Source organism: Scyliorhinus torazame, unplaced genomic scaffold, assembly GCF_047496885.1.
Source record: "Scyliorhinus torazame isolate Kashiwa2021f unplaced genomic scaffold, sScyTor2.1 scaffold_623, whole genome shotgun sequence".
In the NCBI taxonomy this organism is placed as follows: domain Eukaryota; kingdom Metazoa; phylum Chordata; class Chondrichthyes; order Carcharhiniformes; family Scyliorhinidae; genus Scyliorhinus; species Scyliorhinus torazame.
Window position 1 is genome coordinate 33478 of NW_027308350.1, and position 13858 is coordinate 47335.

The following is a 13858-nucleotide window of genomic DNA, read 5'->3' on the forward strand; positions in this document are numbered from 1 at the left end:
CCTTTTGCTCGATCTCGCGTTTACCATGAGTGATTACTGTACCCAAGTAAATCACTTTTTCCTGCAAAATCTGAGCATTCTTGGGGTTGACTTTACATCCAATCTGTTGTAGGAGTCCGGGACAATCTTTTTAAAACCCATTTCTCGTTATGGGTCTCGTCTGAGGGGTCGCAATTTGCGCAAGCTCTCTGTCCTGCCTCTGTCGCATGAGAAACTAGGATTCGAGTCCATTTGGCCATATTATCCGTGGACAAATGGGCGTGAGCTAATTCTCCAAATACTGCTGTGAAATGTATCCACAAGCGTCCCGCAAACGCTGTGGGGTGCTCTGTTTTCTTTTGCCTACACTTTTTTAGGCCTTCCAAGGGGTCTCCTATGTTATAGCCGATCGCATCCAGGATCGCTGTGTGCATTTCTTGGAGTGTGCCTCCTCCTACATTCTGTTGGTCGGGAAGGGTTGCCACGACTGATGGGTCGAGGCTTAAAACTGTGAGCTTCACTTGCTCCTTTTTGTCCAGGCCGTACATGGTAGCCTGCTGTTTAACTCTCGCAAAAAACTGGTGGGGGTCTGATGTGGGAAGGAACGGTGTAATTTTTCCACACGTGTCCCGTAATTGGGTCACGGTTAACGGGGTTGTATATAGGAAATCTGCGTTTCCTTCTGCTGCGGTCCTGCGGTGTGTGGTTACAGGGTTCATGGGGGTGTGTTCTGCCTGATCAGTCCCATGTACGTATCTGTGGGCAGTTTCATTTAACTCCTGCCAATCGGGGCCGTTTTCCTGGTCTAACTGGGGTCCAAACATACTTTGAAACCCATTCTGGACAGAAAGCAGAGATTGCAATTCTGAAATTTGCTTCCGGCACTTTGCGTGATCTATGGAGCTCTGCCTTTGTTCCGTCGTGGAAGTGTGGAGTGCTCGTAGGGCTGCTTTTAACTCATTGCACTGTTTCTGCAATTGCTCTACCTGTTGCTTGGTTGCTTGTCTTACCAAGACTGCGCGTTGCGTGCCCTGGTAGGCCTTATTGTACTGGGTCTGAAAACTACTCAAATGGGCGAGGCAAGACTGGTGTGCCCACTTGGCATCATCCACCTCTCTGTCCCTCGCTGCTAACTGTTCTCTTAACTCCTTATTCTCCTTCTCAAATTCGGTCACATCTCCCTCACTATTTCTGTCTCTCTCCTCAATCTCCCTACGGAGCGTCCTAACGAACTCCTCTGTGCCTCGGAATTGTGCCAAGCAGGACACGATTGCCATCGGCTTGCGAGCTTTACCCAAGCTCTTCTTATGAATCTCTGACAGGTTCTCCCACCAAGTATGTCCTATACTCCCGGGACCTGTTTCGTCATTGGCGCAGAATTCACTCCAAAGGGGCCATCCTTTCCCTTTGAAATATTTTCTGATCTCTTCTTCCCATACGGGACACTGTCCTACTCTACTGGTCGCTGCGACCTTGAATTCCTGGGGGTTCATAAGGCGTTCCATTGCCTTCATTGCCATTTTCTCTCTATCTCTGGGTTCTTTACTGAATTTGGAACAGGGGGTGATAAAGTGGTGACGTAAACACGGGTACGGCTTACGCCATTTTCCGGCTTACAAAACTCCCGACAGTTTTACGCAACAAATCTCTCAGGTTTACCTTATATCCCTGTTAGTATGCATGCATTAACACACTTCCGAATCTCGGAGGTTTGATCAGTATCGTTCTTACACTTGTGGTTTTTCTGTTTCCAATTGGATTCCAATTCAAATTTGGGTTCTCTCAGAGTGACTAGGCCACTTCTAGGTCGAGTCCCGGCGGAGTCGCCAGTAAATGTTGCTCTCTTTGGTTGGCTCTGAATATGGCGGTCAATATGGTCGCCTTCCTTAATTCTAATTACGTTTGCTCGAGAGTCGCCAGGTACGTTTCGATATCGCCACAAGGTTCAAAACCGAATACTGATCAAAGACTCGATACACCAATTAGTTAGTTCAAAGTCAATGCTTATTTATTTACACACACAGTTAATATCAACTCATGCACAAAACGCTACAGACTAAACTATCACTACTGCTAAAGCCTATACTTAGCTTCGGGCGCCCACCCAGTCAGAGGAACAATGGCCGTTGTTCGGATCTGAGGCTGCTGGGGTCGAAGTGGTGAAGGGGAACTACTAAGGTCGTCCGTCTGGTAGCGAGCGTTGACCTTGGACTTACTTGCTTCTGGTGCAGCTGCTGGACAGGTCTCTCCTCGGTGAGAGCTGGGTCCAAGAGAATGATTCTCTCTTGGGGGCTCCTTCTTATACCCAAAGGGGCTTCGCGCTCTTTTGGGTGGGCCTTGAACTTGGCCCCAATCAATTGGGCCATTTCTTGATCATTCCTATTGATTTCATCCAATAAAGGGGTGGGTGCCCTGATGGCTGGGCGTGTCCTAGGTGGCCGTTGACCTGCTTTGTTTCGGTCTCCTCTGGCGCCGGGGTGTCTGCCTTAGTAACGGTTACTCAAATGTTACTCCTTTGTTCCCGGAGATGGGCCTTTAGTATGCTAATGGGCCTACAGTTTTGGTCTTGTCTGGGAGCTGCGGCTCCAATATACAGACAAGCTCTGAACCTGCTTATTTTCTCAGCATTGTCCATTTTCCCTGCAATCTTTGCAAAGTGTCCATTTTGTAATCGGGAAGTGGCCATCCCAGATGGTTACAATGTCCTTGAATCCAGGAAAAGGACAGAAGTCACAGAACTGAAAACAATGTTAGGGGAAATACCCATCTGTGCCCCGCCCCAAATTCTCTCCCCTCCACCCCATTTTCTACTACTGCCAGAGCAGGTTCAGAAAAGCTTGGCTCCTCTGTGCTCAGTTTTGTATTAAGCAACAGTGTGTACATGAGTACCTCATAAATGTAACTGCTTTTCTATAATAATCTTTATTGTCACAAGTAGGCTTACATTAATAGTGCAATGAAGTTACTGTGAAAAGCCTATAGTCTCCACATTCCAGCGTCTGTTCGGGTGCACAGAGGGAGAATTCAGAATGTTCAAATTACCTAACAGCACCACTTTCGGGACTTGTGGGAGGAAACCGGATACCCGGAGGAAACCCACACAGACAGAGAGAACGTGCAGACTCCGGACAGACAGTGACCCAAGCCGGGAATCGAACCTGGGACCTGGGATCTGTGAAGCAACAGTGCTAAACACTGTGCTACCGTGCCGCCCAACATTCTTTAACATGGAACAAAGATTTTAAAATCTCAACTTACCTTTTTGATAGCAAGTCATATTCTTGTAAAATTGTTAACAGATTTTCTACAATAGTGAGTTCACCTATCTTCACTCTGCACTCTGGACTAAAAAAAAAAGCTAAATGTTATTAGCATGTTCAGTTCCAAATAATTATTTAAAACTATATTTTAGGCTGTTTAATTAAGTTACATACCTTTCAGCTAAGCTGGTGAGAGCAAGGAGAGCACCCAGTAGTACATTATTGTCCTTGGCTGCCAGTAGTTTTACTAGGGTCTAACAGAAATATTTAAGTTAAAACATTTTGCTGTCTATTATTTTATTTCCTCTTAATAATGATTTTAATTTATTAACTCATTTGGCACAACTTAATCTCTGGAACCAATATAAAGTTGGACATTTTGCCTGAAAAAGTTACATTTTTTATACCAATTTCCTGCTTCAGTAAAGACAATTGCAAATGATCAACATTAATACATATTCTTACTGTTGTACAAAAAATAATCCATAACTTTGTGCCATAAGAACAGAAATGGAGTTGTAAGAGGTCACATGGCCTCAAGTCTACTCTGTCATTCAACAAGATCAGGGCTGATCATTGACCTCAACTCCACTTTCCCAGCACAGTTCCATTTCTCTCAATTCACTTATCCTTTAGTTCGACTCTCCACGGTAATAGCAGGACTCTTGATTACCAGAAAATTGATGTTCAATGAGACAATCACACCTCTTATGATAGGTACTTTGAAACTGGACCATTGTCAAGGACAGGAGAGTGACTGAGTGAGGCAGGTGCAGAGATGCAGAAGATATCGCTGGAGCAGTCTCAGTCCTTGCAATTATCTAACAAGTTCGGGGTTCTTGCAGGTTGTATGGATTAGGGCAGGGACTGGAAGGTGGAAAGGCAAACTGACCATGGCATTGTGGTGCAGAGGGACAGTTAATTCGGGAGGGGTAGGAGTAAAAGGGAATTCAGTTATAGTGAGGGACAGTACAATTAGAGGGATAGATACGGTTCTCTGCAGCCAAGAGCATGTATCCTGTAGACTTTGTTACCTGCCCAGTGCCAAGGTTAAGGACATCTCCTCAGGGCTGGAGATGAATTTGGAGTTGGAGCTGGAAGGATCCAATTGTTGTGGTTCACGCAGGTACCAACGATATAGGTAGGGCTAAGAAAGAGGTTCTGCTAAGAAATTATGAGCAGCCAGATGCTAAATTGAAAGGCAGAATCACAAAAGTAACAATTTCTGGTTTACTGTTTGAGCCATGATCAAATTAACATAGGGTAAATAAGATAAAAGTTGAATGCATGGTTCAAAGATTGGTATGGGAGAAATTTAAGGAGTTAGACAGATTTTCAATGAGTAATGGTTTGAAGGATTATGGAGAACAGGCAGGACAATGAAGTTAAGGTCAGGATGAGTTCAGCCATGATCGAATGGCGGAGCAGACTTGATGGGCCTAATTCTGCTCCTATATCTTATGAACTTCTAAATGGGTTTTGATTCATGGGGCAGTGGCACTAGCACTGGAGAAGTAGGGAACTATATCACTGGGATGGTCTCCACCTGGACTACCCTGGGACCAGAGTCCTGGCGAATTGTATAGCTCGGGCTGCAGAGAGGACTTTAAATTGTGGAGTTCACGAGAAGGGAGATGTGGGAAGTTAAGGAAAAAGGATAAGGTAATGATGCAGAATAAAGATAGGGAGAATGATAACCAGAGTGTGACAGGAAGTGTACAAACTTAAGTGTTCCCAGCAAATATGGTCAAAGTTATCAAAAACATTAACATGGCAAAATTAAAAACTCTTTATCTGAACATAAATAACATTCATATCAATTTGGATGAATTGATAGCATTAATAGAAATAAATTAGGAAGATATGTTAGCCACTACAGAGACATAGTTGCAAGGTGCCCAAAGCTGGGAATTGAATATTCAGCAAGAAGGAAAGGCAAAGCAATTGGAATAGTTCTGTTAATGAAGGATGAGATCAATACGATACCGAGGAATTATCTTGCTTCAGAAGATCAAGATGTAGAATCAGTTTGGGTGGAGATATGAAATAGCAAAGGAAAGAAGTCAATGGTGGGGGTAGTTTATATACCCCCTAATAGTAGCAATAGAGTAGGTCAGAGGACAGATAACGAAATAAGGGGGACTTGTAAGAAAGATATTGCAATAATCATGGGTGATTTTAAACTTCACATTGATTGCATAAATTAAATTAGCAAAGATAGATAGTAGGATTATAGTTTATTGGAATAAAGTATATTCAGGACAATTTATTAGAACAATGTGTTCTGGAACCTACCAGGGAACAGGTTATTTTGGACCTGGTAATGTGTAATGAGACAGGAATTATTAAATACCTCATAGTAAAGAATCTTCTAGCAAGAGTGATTATAAATGAAGGAATTTTACATTCAATCTGAGAGTGAGAAATGTGAGTCCATAATTAGTGTCTTCAACTTAAATAAAGGCAATTACAAAGGTGTGAAGATAGAATTGGCTAAAGTGGACTGGCGAAATAGGTTAAAAGGGAAGATGGTAGAGAAACCATCACAAACATTTTCAAGGTAAGTCATAAATCTGAACAAAGATATATCCCATTGAGGAAGAAAGACTCTGTCAGAAGGATGCATCATCCATGCTAACTAAGCTAGTTAAGAATAGTATTAAATGGATAGAAATGAGGTTACATTGCAGCGCAGATTAGTGGTGGGCCAGATGTTTGGTTGATTTTGAAAATCTTCTCAAAGATAACTAAAAAAAGAGGAAGAAATTAGACTATGAGAGCAAACTAGTAAGAAATATACAGTAAGAATTTTGACAAGTATATAAACAAGAAGAAAGTAACTTAAGTAAACTTTGTCCCCTTGGGGAGGAGACTGGTGAATTAATAATGGAAACAAGGAAATGGCAAATACTTTCAACAAGCTATTCCATCTGCTTTGCCTTTCCTCCTGTTCTTTTGAAATGTCAAATACACTTGAATATTCAGTTCCCAGCTTTGGTCACATTGCAACCATGTCTTTGTAATGCTCTGTGCCTGTGTTCACAGTAGAAGACACAAAAGAATCCCCCAAATAGTAAAAAAAATCAAGGAAAAACAGGGAGGGAGGAATTTGAAATAATCACGCAGTGAAGAAAAAGTACTAAGCAAACTAACAGCACTAAGAGCTGACGTGTTCCCTCAAGCTGATGGACCTGAATCTTATAATAGTGGGTTTCCTCCGGGTGCTCTGATTTCCTCCCACAGTCCAAAAGATGTGCAGGTTAGGAGGATTGGCCATGCTAAATTGCCCCTTAGTGTCCAAAAGGTTAGGTGGGGTTACAGGGATGGGCGGGGGATTGGTCTAGATAGGGTGTTCTTTTGGAGGGTTGATGCAGACTTGAAGAGCCAAATGGGCTCCTTCTGCACTTTAGGGATTCAATGAAATAAACAAAAATAATGACAAATTGCAATCATACATGAAAAACAAAAAAATTGGCATTGCCAATCAAAATACCGACGCTAAATTATATTTAGCTTACGTTGTAGTAATATAAGGTGATTCAAGGATCTCACTTAACTTAAGTTTAAATAGGACATGATTTTTATGTTGGTCAATAAAATGCTTGCATCGGTGATTTTGTTTAAATAAATTATTCTTTGGCAAGTCCTGATATATGTCTGCCTATACGCTGTTCACTGAATCTGTGCAACATATTTAATAAAAAAATTGAGTATGGAGATTCTGAAACATTGTAATATTTGAAGTTAAACAATTTAATTGATAGGTGAAAATTAACAATCACAATCTAGTTTTGAAATGCATCGATAAATAATAAACACATAACAGGAAACTACAGTTCTTTGTTATGTATCATTGCAAGTTATCCCGAATTCTGTTTAGGCCAGTAAGCCACTGAATAAAATTTCAGGTGCTGCGGATATCTCATACCTTGTGTGCTCCACATGCAATTATCCATTCTCTTTGTTCTACAACAGCTGCCAGCTTTTGAAAAATATCTGAAATGAAATTCAAATCAAATAGCATCTCAACAATGTCAACATTTCTGCACTAAAATTACTATGCAATACTGCAGTGCAAATTATTCTAACAACAAGCACAGTAATTTCAGTAAACACTAACTTCCATTTTAAATGTTCTATTTTTGTAGATATTTTCAGATTGCGAAAACTGCAAGAAAATTCCAGATGTACAACACTGGAGTTTATCAGTGAAACTCTCCTCCCTGTGACACCATGCCAAGATGCTTACCTCAGGATATACAAATGCACCAATATTACATTTTAAATATATTCATCACTGAGTTAGAAACAAATCAAAAGTCCATCTGTCACAAATTTGATTAAGTTCCATATTTTGTAATGGGGGACCACAATGACATGGTTGCTGCCATGACAGGACTGGTACTTCCATGAAACTTTCTTTAAATTGCTGGTGTTAACACTTTTCCTCTTCCTGCTGCCCTATCCAAATTTTATATAACTGAATCCAGTAAACTAACTAGTGTATTTTCGATTTATTGATAAGATACTTTTTTTTGTCTCCTGCACATAGATTGAATGAATTAACAGTTTGGTCATTCTGTAAAAAGTTGCTGAAGTTTTGCTTGTAGAAATAAAATCGAATGACAGTCCGCCTACACACAGTGAGCAGGAGTTTCTGCTTCTTTTGACCAATAACATTTTGCCACAAGATTTGACTTTTTATATATCCACACACATTCTGGTTTACTTCTCATTTCCCCCAATAATTTTTGTATCTATACATATATATATAGTTCTAAACCCTAAGAAAATTATTGGGGGAAATAAGAAGTAAACCAGAATAATTTCCTTATAAGTCACAACAATCTCAAAATTATTTACTTCTGTAAGACCAACCCATAAGAATCCCACAGTCCTCTAGACAATTGTCCTCAGCTCCACTTATTCTCAGAGGTGAAGCTTTCATTTACCATTTATTGGCTGTGGATGCCTTGGCACCTTTTTCTGATTGCCTTCAAGCTAATCTGTTGGTTATTTTCTTTGCCACAAAACTCTATTGGGACCACTGTAGATTCTTCCACTAGTTTCAAACTAGGCAATCTTCCAGCTTCTGTTCCCTCACAGAATTCTAATTGAAATTAGGCCTCACCCACATTCCACATGGTGAATGATAGAATTTGGGTTTTACTTTGTTTACAGTGCAGATCTATTGGTCATTTATTTTAGCTGTCATCTCTTCTTGTGCTGCAAACTGCATGAAGTCCAAACTCCAACTAACTCTCCCAGCAAACACCCAGATAACTTCCCTAAAATCCACCCAGCTCCATAACCTGCTCCTGGATGTCTTCAAACTGACCTTTAGATTAACTATCCCTCATTTATAATTTCTTTTTTGATTTGAAGTAAATAGCTTTTACAACCTTTCGGGATTCACTGAATGTTTTAAGCTTAATTTAGCTTTCCATCTCAAGGCAAAAACATTTTTCTGGAATTCTCTTCTTAGCAAGGATTGCAGACATTACATGCCCAGTTCTTTAGCTAAGTAAACCCACCTGCTGTTTTCTACACCTATAATTACTTATATCAATAGGCCAAACGTGCTAAACCAACATACATTTGAACTGTTTGTGCTGCATGCCAGGGTTTTGTCTGAGCAGTTGCTTACAAATTGATGCAGACTGGGCTCCTTTCCTTTCAAAGGTATTCTTTGTACTTACTTTTTACACATATTTATATTTGCATTCACTTTCTGTTTCTGATCAGATGGACCAACACTATTCTACTATGGGCTGAGCAAACATTTTATTGGTGACCTCGCTATACAGTAGCTCCTGGGAATTTCACTCCAGTGACTCAGACAAGGAGTTTCAAAATATTAAAAATATTAAAGTGAGTCTTGAATTTAAAGATTTAAACTCTGGAAAGCAAAAGTGGAGTTCTTGAAGGATGGGTGTGGGATTGGGTCAGGCCTGCTGGTCTTAGCAGCAGATTGTCGGCAGTAACAGAGGTGGGCAAGTGCCAAAGTTGTTTAAGACACTGTTAAGCCATCTAACTCTTACTCTGCACGCGCCCCTTAGCCGCCCACTCACCCTCATGCCTGCTTAATGCCAACTTAATCAACCCACCCCCAGTCACATTATACCTCCACACCACTCACCCAGTATCCACGATGGGCAGAAAATAAACTTCTATCTCATACAATGCTCACTCATACACACTTGATAGTGAAAAAACTCCTATTCAAGAACTTCATTCAAAGCTTTTAATTCCCCACAAATGGTCAATCTCTTCCAATAACAAATAAACTTCTATTTATACCACACATCTAATACAGCTAATGTGTTAATAGCTTCTTTAAAATGTCAAACAAATTGTGAACTCTGAAACGCTTGCCAAGATTTTGAAATTTAGCCAAGCATTCATAATACATTATTTCCCTTTTGTAAATCCATGCTAACTTTGTCCAATTATACTACTGCTTTCTGTAATGTGTTCTTTCCATCAGCCAATTGGTTCACATCTTGCCAATTTAGTTTGATTTTGTTCAACCACGCTCTTCCGAAAAGTTCCTTTTACGACATGTTGTGGCAATTTTCAGATTGACCATTCATTTCAACTTGCAGCAAGATGTAACCCTACACTGGAACCACCTCTTCTGTATAAATTCCCAAGATTATATCAGCAGCTGGTGTGTTCTTGAGCTTTTGTTGATATAATTTTTCAGGTACAAAGGGCGCAATTCTCCCATCGGGAGTCTAAGTGCCGATGCCGGAGTGAAAACCGGAGTGTTTCACTCCGGCGTTGGAGGCCGCTCCCAGCCCCCTATTCTCCCGCCCCCGGGGGGCTAGGAGCGGTGTCTCGACATTTACGCGCGCCAGGCCTTGGCGCTGCGTAAAAGCGGCGGTGCGTAAATGATGTCACCCGCGCATGCGCGGTTGCCGGCCTCCCTGAGGCCGCCCCGCAAGAAGATGTCGGATGGATCTTGCGGGGCGGCGGAAGGAGGTCCTCCTTCAGAGAGGCCGGCCCGCCAATCGGTGGGCACCGATTGCGGGCCAGGCCCCATTTATGGCCCGCCCCCCCGGTGCAGGAACCCCGCTCCCCCCTCACAGACCGCCCCTCCAGCGTTCCCACGCTGTTCCCGCTGGCAGCGATCAGGTGTGGACGGCGCCGGCAGGAACCTGTCTTATTGGGCAGGCCGCTCAGCCCATCCAGGCCGGAGAATCGCCGCTCACCCGTTGCAAATGGCGAGCGGCGATTCTCCCAGTGGCCAGACGTGAGTCTCGCCGCGCCGGTTTGGGGGGGGGGGGGAAGAATCGCGTGCGGGTGTCGGGGCGGCGTGGCGGGACACGCTTGCATCTTGAGATCTTTTCTTTTCTCAGTATTCATCTTGTCTATTTTGGTGCCAGCTGCAATTTGGGAAGCTTCTGTTGCTACCAATTCCATACACACTGCTACTTCAACAGCAAGGTTGTGTGTTCGAGATTTCTGTCTACAATTGTCTCGGGATTATCTCTTTTCTCAATCCTCACACACATCATCTGTCTTGCAGCATGTCGTCATGGGTCGATCAAACTCTCAATTCTTGGCTAGTCTTCTTAGTACAGCTACAAATTGTGGAATATTTTCACCATCTTCTTAACTACGTCGACAAAATCTGAATCTCTCTGCTATGATTGATAGTTTGGACAAAATGTGTTCTTCAAATGTCCTTGTTAATTCCTAGTAAGTTATTGTACCAGGATTTGCAGGATGGACAAGACTTTGTAATAGGTTGAAAGATTCCCATCCTTATTGCATTCAAGAAAGTTGCTATTTTAATTTTTTCCTGTATCCTGTTTGCAGCAAGATAGTACTCTTCATAGGAACTCCATGATTCCGTATTCTCACCTAATGATTCCATAGCTTACATTTTCCTGGCATTGCAATAGCCTGTTCTTAAATTGTAGTGCTTACTTATCTTTTCCTCCCCTCTAATTCTCTTCCAATTTAATTTGTACTTTTCTTTTGTTTCTTTTTTTTTTGTTTGACCGTGGCTTTAAGAATTTTTTTTTGCAAACACTAATCTGTTTGAAAACAGAAGATTTCAGCTGTAATTCAGCTAACCTTGGTTACTATCGTTGTATTTTTCATTTTTGTGCAGTTACTTCTGTTATGGGCGAGGTGCTTTCAGAACCTCAAAATGTATCATGGAGTTCAACCAACCTCACCCTTTAATGGATTTGTTGCTTTTCCGAGCACACGGCTTTTTCCCTAGGTGTGGGATTACAATTATGGACACGTGGGTTTTTAAACACAAAACACTGTTTATTCTATGAACTCAACTTCACATCTTAAATAAACATTGGATCTCTTAACACCCCTTACTTCAAAGATAACTCAGAAAATATTGCAACAGTAAATACTTCCTTAAAATGTTCCTTCAAACTTCCAAGAAACTTAACACCTTTAAACAGTATCACATCAGATTAAAGGATATATATAGTTTCTGTAGAATGGCAGAGATATATTAGCTTGGTTGATTTCAGCTCCAGCACCTTGCTTTTCTTCATGCAGCTCTCTGGAAACCCACTGACACACCCAAACTGCTTTCTGAAACCTGGCTTTCTACTTTTTAATCAGCTCACAGCAAAACAGCCAGGCACTTTAAACTGCTCTCAGCAAAACCAGCCAGGTTCTTTTTTTTTAGCTGCTCTCTGCAAAACCAGCCAGGTTCTTTTTAAAACTGAAACTAAAAACCTGCAAAACACCAACTGCAAAATGGCTGAACTGAGCTGAGCCCCACCCACTCTCTGACATCACTGTTTTCTTAAAGGTACATTGCTTAAACATCCATGTCTTAAAAGTACTCTCACATGACACTTCCCAAAAGCAGGTCTCTCTATCTCTCTTTCCAAGTTCGAGGATCTGACGCTGCAGCCCGCCTCACGCGAAGGCATGCAGCTGGAAAGGCTCCCCTGCTTTGATAAATAACTCTTTTTTTATTTTTTTATACAGCCTACCCCTCATTTCCTGGCTTTCTCTACTTGTTTCCAGGAGGTTTTTTTATTAGCCCACCGATTGTGCCAACCTGCACAACCAACTGATGCTCTGGCTGAAAACTGGTTTTCCCAAGTGCTCCCGAGTTGCAACCACATAGAAAAAAATTAAAGGAACGGTCCTGAGTGCTTCCTATCATTTCTAAATTAATATGCACTCCTAGCAAGGCTAAACCCCCCATTTCCAACAGCCAGTTTTATTGCACATTGGATAGTGGAGCGGTTCCCCAAAATTGATCTTCGACTTGAGGTCCAGGTCTGAGGTTTTTCTTTTACTATTACTGGAATAACATCCTCGTCACCAGACTTGTGTTTAATGTTCTATTTTAAGTGGTTTTGCTTTTCCTCACAGTATCGACAAAGGATAATCAGGTTGCCATACCGTAGGTTACTTGACCAGTTGTCATTTGCAGAGATGTTGCTTGCTCACAGTCCAAGACGAAAGGGAGGGAAATCTCCCAAGTGTGTCTGATGACGTCACCATGTAATCATGTGACACAGTATACAGAAGGGCACTGGTTGCAATACATTATAGTAGTTAAATGAATTGAACTTACATGTTACAGTGACCAATCTGTCAACAACAAACTGTTGTCCTCCATAACCAAGATAGCCATGTGCCACTGTTTCCATATACTACACAGAAAGAAGATACAATGGTATTAAACATTTGAAAAATTGTAAATTAAATATATTTAAAGTGAAATGTTATTAAACATGAGGATGTACCTGTGCCAAGCTCTCAACACCTCCAAGTTCATTGAAAACTTTCTGAAATATAAATGAGCACCAACACATGAATATTCACTCGGTCATTTTAAGAGACAAAGCTCAATGGATTAAGTGAGACAAATCCCAGTCACATCTAAGTTTACAGTATATTTACAAAACGTGATGGTTGACATTAAAAATTGTAGAAGTGTGATTGAGGATCAATAAATCAGGTGCCAGCTGATTGGTGCTCCAATCCCCAAGTAAGGGTAAGGTTCCTTTAAAGTCTACTCCCTTAAAGATAATTGCACCTGGAGTGGGAGGAGATTCCCCAACTATGTGAACATAAAAGGGGAGGTTCAGGTGAAATAAATTTGAAAGAGGACTTGGATCTGAAGAGTTAAAGAATGGATTGTGTGACCTTGACTAATGGTTACAACTTGGCCAGAATATCCAAATGTCCTTCAACACAGAGAATAATAAGGATATGTGTAATGGGATCAAAAATGCCACAAGTGCATCAGCAAAGAAAACAGTTCTGGTGAAAACAAATTCTGGGGAGGTCATCACTGAGTGCAACAAATAGATTAGGTGCAACACTATCTTGAGTTGTACTCCAGGGGAAAAACCATCATCAAGGAAATTTGAGACACCAAAGATAGCTTGCCTGATATAGAATAGATAGATCCCAAAATCACAGTGGAGTAGCTTAGCAAAGCTATGACTCACTTGCCTTTGGCAATGTTTCAGGCCATGATGCTGCATCCCCTGAACTCATCAAGCACAGGGAATGGACATTCCTGCAGAATCTGCACAAACTTCTCTACCTCTACTGGAGGGAAGACACAGTGCCTCAGCACATGTATGATACCAAGATTGAGACCTTTTTTA

General features: G+C 41.5%; 1 protein-coding gene across 1 annotated transcript in view; it reads right to left on the reverse strand.

Annotated features, from left to right (window-relative positions):
• LOC140406562 (serine/threonine-protein kinase Nek10-like) overlaps positions 1–13858 on the reverse strand; it is a gene marked incomplete at its 3' end in the record, with an annotated part of 104035 nt that overhangs the window by 26233 nt on the left and 63944 nt on the right. The window contains exons 5-9 of the mRNA XM_072494558.1: positions 12986–13027; positions 12814–12892; positions 7168–7235; positions 3414–3493; positions 3238–3324 (exon numbers count right to left, since the gene is read on the reverse strand). Of these exons, the coding sequence (XP_072350659.1) occupies positions 3238–3324; positions 3414–3493; positions 7168–7235; positions 12814–12892; positions 12986–13027 (356 nt within the window). The remainder of the gene's footprint in view (positions 1–3237; positions 3325–3413; positions 3494–7167; positions 7236–12813; positions 12893–12985; positions 13028–13858) is intronic.